Source organism: Pleurodeles waltl, chromosome 9, assembly GCF_031143425.1.
Source record: "Pleurodeles waltl isolate 20211129_DDA chromosome 9, aPleWal1.hap1.20221129, whole genome shotgun sequence".
NCBI classification, from domain to species: domain Eukaryota; kingdom Metazoa; phylum Chordata; class Amphibia; order Caudata; family Salamandridae; genus Pleurodeles; species Pleurodeles waltl.
This window is the reverse complement of record NC_090448.1, coordinates 756,021,932-756,031,777: the sequence shown is the minus strand read 5'-3', so window position 1 is coordinate 756,031,777 and position 9,846 is coordinate 756,021,932. Positions and strand designations below refer to the sequence as shown.

General features: G+C 45.0%; 1 protein-coding gene across 1 annotated transcript; it reads right to left on the bottom strand.

Moving 5' to 3' along the window:
- Positions 1 to 904: 904 nt before the first annotated feature.
- LOC138259930 (homeobox protein SIX6-like) lies at positions 905 to 9,591 on the bottom strand. The gene is made up of 3 exons (XM_069207917.1): positions 8,644 to 9,591; positions 7,578 to 7,741; positions 905 to 1,911 (listed from the first exon to the last, which is right to left on the bottom strand). Exons 1-3 carry the CDS (start codon positions 9,004 to 9,006, stop codon positions 1,725 to 1,727), a joined length of 714 nt encoding a protein of 237 aa, XP_069064018.1. The 5' UTR covers positions 9,007 to 9,591; the 3' UTR covers positions 905 to 1,724.
- Between the last annotated feature and the right edge of the window lie 255 nt (positions 9,592 to 9,846).

Genomic DNA, 9,846 nt, shown 5'->3' with positions numbered 1-9,846 from the left:
ACCCAGCCTCACTAACATGATTATTATTTCATATGTAGTTTATGTAGATGAAAAATACATATTTAATTAATTTAAATTACTTTCAATTTTATACGTATAAACGTTTGTTTTTAAATTAAATGTATTATTAAATTTTAAAATACTGAAATAATTATAGTTTTTGAAATTAAAATATATAAGTTAAATATTGAAATCATTCATTTAATTTATCATTAGTTCCTGATTTTTTTTATTTCCCTGCCTTCATTGTTTTTTATGGAAGTGTGTTGCACATAGTCCAAGAACGGTCTGGAGTTCATTTCCATCTGTTTTGGCACTTTTAGGTCTCTAGTAACTTTAGAAGTAGAGTTTATGACCAGCTGCAGCCTTTCTCTTTTTCTGGTTGTATGTTTATATTGGTATGTCTCTCCCCAAAGTTTTCCTGAACTCCCATTTAGTAGTATTCCCGTTTTTCCAGTGACCCTCCCTTGTTCATGCCGCATTTAATACTAAACATTACAACTACCTGTGCAGAAGCATCCACTGCTGCGTCAGAGATCTTCATACAGAAAGGATGGGTGAGACGGAGCTCTCCGGCCATAGGTTTGTGAATTCTACTTTGTTTTATGTGAGTAGTACTACTACTTTACATACTACAAAATGCAGTTTGTCAATAGGTCCCACACTGTTTGTAAAAAATATAAAAGCAAGTTTCTGGTTGGAATATCATCTTTGCGTCCCACCCAAGTGAAGTGGTTACAGTGTGAGCTCAACTATCAAATGTTCCTTCTTTTCCAGAACCTCTTTCTATGCAATAGCTAATGTGCCAGTGGACGTTTCTGTTGCACTTGTATTTTCCTTCGGGGCGCTCGACCAGGAAGCCCAAACATTCCTTTATGAAAAAAATCAAAAGTACATACACATGTCGAATGCAACTTGGCAGAAGTTTAATTTACATTAAAACAATGGCCCACCAACAAGCGGGGCAAACAATCTGTCTTTTTTATGACAAGCATTACAGCAAACCTGGCCTTAATCCATATTTAATGATCAGCAGAAGTTAAAGTTTCTGTGAGTTGTTCTGCCCTTGTGGTGCCCCAGCACAACATAGTAAGGTTGAACCACTAACATTTGTTAGTTCTTGGTAGACAGCTACCGTTGCTGTGACTACATCCTCCAGGGGCCCACTTAAATTACCATCACATGTTGCCCCTGACTTATTTAAAGTGGCAGACCAATTTTACCCACTGGGATTCATGCACTTCTTTTCAGTTCCAGATCCTTGCCAAGCTTCTTGGCACTCCATGACTCCACATCTGATCAAATGACCTTTTGTGATAGAACAGCTCCTTCCATTATGTCCATCTGTGTGTACCACCTGAAAACCCAGCCCCTATAGCTGGGGTAATAATTTTGCCTCTGATGCCCCCCTACCCTTGGCAGGTCTTCTTTATAACCAGTGGGATTCTCTGCTTCCTGCAGGACCTCTGCTGATGCCATACTCTGACCTGCCACAGTTGCACTGGTGTCTGTCTGCTCTACATGGCCTCAGTAGATGATATATTCTGCCTGGTCAGTAAGCGCCACTGCTGTGTCCAGGACTTCTGTCTTTAAAAAGCAACCATGATCTCAGAAATCTAAAGCTTCATCCTGCGTATCTTCTCTTGTTCCTTTCATGAGACAGGGCCTTCACTCCTGATACATGGCTACTCTACTTCCCTTGTCCAGTGGCCGAGAGATGGGAGTCACTGGCCACTGTCAGTCGAGGGAGTGTTTGGCTGAAGTGGCAGTAGACCGGCTTCAGTGTCACAGATAAGGTCGACATGCATCATAGGACCGTGTTTCTGCATGCTACATGTAGACAACAAAGTGTGGGAGCTTTGTGGTGCACCTGTGGATGCATGTCCAGAAGTGCTGCTGTCCTTTGGAAGCCTGGGTTGTCAAGGGTAGTAAGTAGTGAGAGAGGAGAAAGAAAACAACAAAAAATAAGTTAACTCAACAAATTTACTCTAACACACCACAAAATATAATAATTTGTGCTTGAAATATACTCATCCCACGCTCTTCCTCTCTCTTTCCCTCTATATTTGAATTGTATTGATTTGTGGTGGATGGTCTTGTGGCGTAGAATTCACGTAACAGGTGGGTTTTGATTACCTGTTCTTTATGGTGTGTTTTCATGTGCATCTTATATAAAGTGAGAGATACTCCAGGACAGGGTCCTCTAGGTGGCTCCCTGGGAGTGGTTGTGCAACCATGACAGAGATCAAAATATTGTGTAAAAGGTCACTTTAGTGGAAGAGCTTTGGACTAACAATAAACTATTCCTAGTAATGTCTTACATCGTAAACCGTTCACTACCTTATTAATATAAAGTACACTGCTAAGCAAAAGCAGACCTCAAATCACCTGCATACCACTTCACATTTAACAGATCTTGCCATCCTGTTGATCCCAATACTTGCCACTGTACAGTCATTTCCCCCCCTCCTTATTTACTCACTTTCACTGCCCATTAAGCTCTTCGCCCATCCTCTATCAGGTCCATACCAGGGCATCACAGCTAAAATCTACACCTGTCAGCTCCCACTACTTGCTCCTCTCATGTTCCGAGCCAAACTATGTGTCGCCCTTTCAACTTGTCCTTACCCTACCAACTCATAATGTTGAACAACTGCTCCGTAAAACTGTACACCTCCAGCAAAACAAATCACAACAACCCCTCACTGGTGCCCTTCCCTGTTTCTTAGAAAAATCTGACCAACTCTCAGGTGCTGAGGGTAAAGGCAAAAGAGGAGGTCTTCCCCTGAGCACTGTTAGCCCAAGCAGTCCCTACCCAAATCACCTCTGTCCAATCACACTCAGCCATATCCCATTGCACCACTGCCTGATGGGTGAATCAGAGATGACTAGGCCTCTTCCCACCACCAGGCACCCATTCTGTTTCTTGTTTCCCCTCCTACCTTTCACACTTCTGTGCTACAACTCCTTTATTTTCAAGCACTGCTAGACTTTTCATACCTCCCTTATCTGAGGTAACATTCCCTCTGTTAAGTTACTGCTGTTTTGATGTTTGAGTGGATTACATGGTTGGTTTTGCTACATTGTCACTATTTTGGCAGAAATGTAACCTGTATCTTCAGAATCTGTCCTCATTGTTCAGCTCCTTGTTACCCTGCTGCACTCTCAGTCAACTAAGTATGACTAACTGTGAATTAAAGTTGTTAGTGTTTTATCTTAAATCTCTGGATTCTGTCTGAAGTCTAACTGCTCCGTGCTTCTGATATCCTGTTTCTTCTCATCATAAAAAACTACAATTATGTGTACATATGTATATATTTGCTATTCTTACATCAGAATATGCTGTTCAGCCCTACACAGTGCAACCGTGTAACTTCTTTGCTACCTTAGTGCGCTGTATTAAGCCTGCGTACAGACTAAGGGCCTGGTTTTGAGTTTGCGGAGGGGTTACTCCGCCACAAAAGTGACGGACACGCCATCCGCCGAAATATAAACCCCATGATATCCAATGCGATTTATATTTCGGTGGACGGGATATCTGTCACGATTGTGACGGAGTAACCCCACGGTCAAACTCTAAATCAGGTCCTATGTCTTTGTAAGTCACTTGACTGATTGTGCAGGACTCTGAAACTCATTTCGAGTGGGGTTTGCACTTCATTACAGAGGTGACAATGGCGTCTTAGTACTTATGGATCGATCACATTTTAAAATGAAGAGGCATTTTTTGTTTTCTTAATAACTTTGGCACCGATCAAGGAGTCTGCATGAACGATTATGACCATAAAATTCATCCAGTTTGCGGTTGGCATGGCAGGTTTAGTGCAGATCCAACAAGGGAAGAGATGGGGTTACACAAAAAAAGCTGATGTAAAAAAAATAACTTTTTTTCCATTTTAGTTCCAACAAAAATATTTGCTCTCTGATACTGAAAAAAATGTTAATGAATTTACACTACATTTGGTATGAAAGTAGAACTTCAGTCAAGGATGTGCCTTTGCCTGGTTTGGTGTAAATCTGTTCAATAATCTGATAAATGAGCACTTAAAAACATTTGGAGTGAGCTTGAGTTCAAATGTTAGAAATAGCTAGAATGTGAGTTTGCAGAGAGCTGTGAGCTCTCAGAACCAAAATTTAAAAAATAATTCTGATTGGATGAGTAAGGTTTTTTTTTTTTTAAACGTATCTCCTCCCTCCTCACTCTTCCGCTCTTCTTCTGGTGTCCTAACATTCACTCGGACACCAGCACAGGCTCCCCAGGAATCCTGGTGCTGCTTTCATGCTAAACCTAGCAGGAAATGAGTGTCAGGATTGGTCTGAGTGGCTGGGACCGCAGATCAGACACTGTCCTGGGGCCTCTGCAGTATCTCCATCCCAGCTGTTCAACGCAGACGGGTTGGAGAAACCTAAGTGCGCATGTGTGTTTGGCTAGCCTAAGACGGCCGGCCAAACACACATGCACACTTAGGTACACTGTCTCTTCCTCCACATCCCATCTCCTGTGGCCCAGCCCCGCCTCTCCCTTCACATGCTGCTGGCTGAGGCAGCAGCTGAAAGATAAAATGATAAAGAAATATTGTTTTATTCTTCAGCTCCTGGCTTTGCCAGGGGAGCGACGCTCCTTCGCCATTGCAAAGGATCCTCCCCTGGGTACATGAAAAAACAAGCAAGAGGACAGGAAGAAGAGGAACGTGATGGAAACAGTAACATCTTCCATAGAATACGCAGAAACTATAGTAAGGAATTTATTTTAGGACTAGATGTCACAAGTTGATCACACCGCTCTTTGAGCAAGGCAGTAATCAGGGAGTGTTGTGGGACCTCATCTCACAAGTCACTGTGTCTTGTCACACCATTTAACTTATCCATTGAAAAGCATTTGGGGTCATAGCTCACTTCCTGAAGACTCTTAGCCAAAAAGATGCTCCCAAGAAGCTCTAAACGGTTTTAAAGGTGTTGAGAGTTGGAGTGGAACAGGGTGAGGGAAGAATATGCCTACTAACCAAGAAATTAAAGACATCTAAAAAAGCTGAAAAAAGCCACTTGCTGATGGGCCTAAACTGTGTTTCAGAATATTTTATTTCGGCAAAAACGTTTTAAAATCCAAGACACAGAGAGGGTGGACAGAGTGATAGCCTGCTATTGCATCTTTAAAGACTTCTGTGTCCCTGAGACCTTTCAACACTTTCTTGTTTGAAAAAACTCGAAGGAATCAATAGAGACAAACTGGCCCCGTATGATATCACTGGCCCTGAGACCCCACTCTCAGACCAAAGAGAGCATATTTATGGCCAAGAGAATGTGAGAAGGTTACAGTGGGCTACGTCACCGGGCAGTGAGTAAAAGTTGGCCATTTGTCTTCCACTGCCCGGTGGCCATTTTTTAGACTGTAGCAGAATTGGTAGTCATGTCAGTCAGTGCAGTTATTAACTGCCCTTTTAGGGAAGGGGTCATATCCCTACTGAAAACTGTGGTTGAGGACATACTAAATTATGCAATTACACCTCTATTTCAACAGGGAGCCACCATTCTACTGTGAACCTGGTGATTATTGGTAAAGCGACAGAAACCATAATCTGCCAACAGCAGCAGAAGCATTTCCAAGTTGATCATATATTTGTTAGCCATCTGTCTGAATTTAGGCAGTCACAACATTAGGGAAATGTGTTTTTAGGCTATGAACGCCAGCCAGCTCTCATTTTGTTGGACGGGTTGATCTCCTTTAATAAGATTGACCATCCCCTGTTGCTCAAACTGCCTTAAGGCAGTGGCACAGGTTAAAGACCTAACTAACAATTGTCTACGCTCCTTTTTGGTCAGGATAAACATGGCAGTCTTGCCTTAATTTGTGCTTTCCTTCACAGTAGACAGTGCTTAACTTGTAAAAAAACATATGTGCAGGGGCATAAACCTTTTCTGAGGTGCTGAATGCTGGATTGCCGAATACCAAGGATACCAATCCTTGATTCCACCTTCTATCTATTTTTCCCACCACCCTATACTTCCCGTCTCTTTATCTTACTTCTGCAGGTACTTTTACATCCATGCGGTCTCCCTTTGTCATGGTTTGCCGGCCTTCCTCTGCTTCCTTCTTGCTCCCTAGTCTGCCTTTCTCTGTCTTGGTCTGGATACAATTCTGACAATAAAAAATAAGCTGCAGACCCAAAAATGAATACCAGTGCCCACCACCTGCAACCACAGCACCTCCAGGAGACATCAATTGTGGAGTTCTTCAAGGTTCATCCACTTCTCCTCTGCTGCTCACTAGCTATGTGCCATTGCTCAGTGTATTACAGAAAAAAACACGGGGTGTGTTTTCAGCTATATTATGATGATGGGCAGTTCGTCAATGGAGTGGAGAAGGTCATGGAAAACATGATGTTGGAATGTTTGGTTGACACCCAGGATTGTTGCGGAACCGACTGGTGGTACTTTGGGGGCCAAAATGGAAAGGTCTCAGACTTTTGAGGGTCTTGACCACAAGTACTACTGTGTCCAAGACCTGCACCACCATCCACTCCCCCAAGACAATGACAGTAGTTAAAGTTTAGGTTTCTGGATTGAACAGTACTTTATTTTGTAAAAGGTGTTCAGTCTACAGTGGCCAAAGCTTGCAATTTTTCAAATCTATCTCTCGAAGAACATTAATCTACTCCTCGATTTTCAGACAAAGATATCCAAGGTCTAGACCATAATCGATCAAAGGTTGATTATGGAATCTTCTTTGCCTTCTACCTGCACACATGCTATAAAGCAACTGCAACAATCTCAGACTTAGGCAGCTGGAGTTGTACAAAACCAAGAGACAGGACTTAGCTGGTAAGGGACCACTTTCTAATGGCCACCAATTGGAGCACGAATAAAACTGAAGATCTTTCTGCTGGTGCACAGGAAATTCATGAAAAACTTGTCTCAGAACTTAAGCCCTTTCAACAACTCCAAGCCTGCGATCTGCTTCTGCACCTCTGAACTATTCCCCATTGTTTAGGAAAAGTCACTCAGGCAGCCTTGCCTTACATTTCCACGGAGCAAAATTGTAGCATGCCCTTCAGGAACATTGCTTCATGTCACTAATTTAAGGCTTTTCCGGAAGGTAGTAAAAACACGTTTGTTTAGGGAATAGTATGCTTATTTGCTTAACCTGCTCTGGTTCAGAAGTGCACTGTCTCGGAGCAGTTCCAGGATACCGCAATGAAGGCCAGGACATTTCAGCAGTATCTTAGGCCTTTGTACAATGAGGCAGGCCCTTTTGGGATATATGGTAGTACAATGTCCAAAAGTCGATAACATAATTTAGAAAAATAGGAGGGAGGGAGAAGAGAAATTTTGGAACCTGATTGACCAAAACCAGAATGCTGCAGTGCTGGTGAGGGTGTGAGAGGAAGCACACGCCTAGGTTTGGCCTATTGCTATCTTTGTGGTCAATGTCTACGTCCTTTTGCCTGCAGAAGCCACCTGCTCCTCGCTACCACGCAACACTCATATTGCCTGTCCCGCCCTCATCCCACCAGGCAGATCCTCAAACCCGGCCCTCCAGGCCGACTCATTAACTTTCTCTTGCGTGCATTTGCTCTCACCGGTTTTTGGCCGAAGCTGCACGGTCTCTCTGGCGTCGATTCTTAAACCAATTTCCCACCTGGGTGGGGGTGAGGCCTGTCGCTTGGGCTAGGTGCCGCTTTCGGGTTGGGTTGGGGTATGGGTCCTGCAGGTACCATTCACGCAGTAGGTTACGTGTTCTTTCCTAAGACAAGAAAGCAGTAAAAGCAAAGCAAAGTTAGAAAGGAAGCCCTCTGTCTGAGAGGCCTGGGCACGAGATATGTCAGAAGAGGCATCTATGGCTGCCAGTGCTTGCTGGCCTGCCACTTTCCCACTAAGACACGATAGACAGGGCTTCTTATATCTTTATGATCTTTAGAGGATGTATTTGCCCTGCTGCCTCCTGGTTTCTCTCTATGGTCATCAGGCGCGAGTCATGTATTTTTACTGTATGCTTCTCTATGGTTATTAGAGAAAGCCCTGGCTGCTTTCCAAGGCTATTAGTGGCGCTCCATGTCGCCTTGAGCGCCTCGCTGTGGTTATTAGGGGGTTCCCTGTGTGCCTATGCGGTTATTGGAGGTACTGCTTGAGCATTATGTCACTGAGGCAGCACTGCTACCTCCGGGCACAATATAACTGCTAAAGGAGCTCTTTATGCAGCCACTGCCTATCGGAGAAGCTCTATGAGGGGTCCCTCTGCAAAATACGTAGACAAACCAACTCCCCCCCACCCCCCACACACACACACTCAGTCAGGAGCTCTGTGGCCAGGGGCTCGTGCACATTGCCGGCCAGTGCGCGTCTGGCTCCTTGACTTGCTATCAGCATTTCTCTGTGACCCTTACAGAGAGGTATCAGATACTCCTTCTGACCTGTTTTCGCCTGAGCCCCTGTGTTTGACTATGACATGAGCTCTCTGCTCAGGCTTTATACAGGCCTTCAAAATGAAGAGGTAGACTGACCTATAGATAAAGCAGGACCATGTACAGCAGGCCAGCGCCACTGAAGGGCTAGCATGGGCCAATGTCAGGACATAGGCCGACAAGACTACCCGAGTCGTATTTATCGATTATGCCATCTCTGCCCCAAATTCACTTTACCACTCACCTTGAAGCAGGAGGTCTTTTGCTCCTGGTCTTGGGGAACACTGGCCTCCAGAGGCGCTCTCTTCCTGCCTGCCAGCTTTTCAAGTGCCCCGAGCCAATTTCCCCACCTAGGTTCAGCCCCAGTCTGCACCTGGGGCTCATCTCGGAAAGGGCATTGGGCAGCAAAGAGATGGTGTGATATGCTAGCTGCTCCACAGGCTAGTCGCACCAGGTGGCCATTGGTGACCAGCGCGGGTGGCAGTGACCACAAGAAGCGTGCCAAGCGCTCAAACTCCCCGCTCTCCTGCAGCACCTGGCAGACACGGGCCACCTGCCGTGGCGTGAAGAGGCCCATCCCCACAGGGGGCAGCATCATGTGGGTCATGGGTGGGCAAGATACCTATAATAACTAAGTTTAGTCTGTGTGGAGGAAAGATGACGACCAAACTTGGTCAGTCCTGAGCTGTCAACGAGTTGATCTTCCAAGGTGAGGCGTGAAAATCATTGCTCTCATTATGTCAAACAAGATGTCTTGCCACCTTCTATGAAAGGATTACTTAGCACTGGTAAACCAAACGGGTTCCTCAAAGACCAGGCGTCTGCAGGAGAAAAAAAGGCCCTTGCAGACGTCAGCAGCAAACCAAAGAGTCGTTTGGGAGCCGTCGGAGTTGCTTTCAAAACCATCCACGAGTAGAATGCCAGAATCTTTTATGTACAGGAAGCATGGATTTAGGGATGCCTGACATGCACTGAACATTAAAGGGTGCAGGGTCAGTGGGATATCAGTCGGCCTGTCTGCAGTGGCGACACTTGACAATGCGCGGGAATGGTTTACCATCGAGTTCCCAGTCTCCAGGCCACACCAGGCTGAAGTGACAGCAGGAAGTGGTGAGTATCACGACACACTGTTGGAACTCAGCGGTGTATCCGTGGTGTAGATAGCCGCGCTTGGGAGGCGAGTGAGGCTGATCCCTGAGTGACCTGGATTTATAGACAAGCCGTCCTAATTAGCAGCTCATTACTTTGACATTCTATTGGATTCTCCCCGGGGGGCGGGGGTAATTGATGTGGGACCGCCCTCCATTAAATCACCCCCCTGGAAGGCAGAGAGGCTTAGGGCCCAGGGATAATGCAATGTGTCATCTCAGTGTGTTGTACTGTGGTGTGTCGGTTACTAGAGAGGGTGACTTAATAGCGCACTTGTGGTACCACGTATATATGATTT

Excerpts from the sequence above, each read along its gene's own strand:
- LOC138259930 (XM_069207917.1), bottom strand. The coding sequence starts at position 9,006 with ATGACCCACATGATGCTGCCCCCTGTGGGGATGGGCCTCTTCACGCCA. Across the intron at positions 7,742-8,643 it reads AAAAGACCTCCTGCTTCAAG|GAAAGAACACGTAACCTACT; the intron begins GTGAGTGGTAAA and ends TTCTTGTCTTAG. Across the intron at positions 1,912-7,577 it reads GCAGCTTCGGCCAAAAACCG|GCTTCCAAAGGACAGCAGCA; the intron begins GTGAGAGCAAAT and ends TTGACAACCCAG.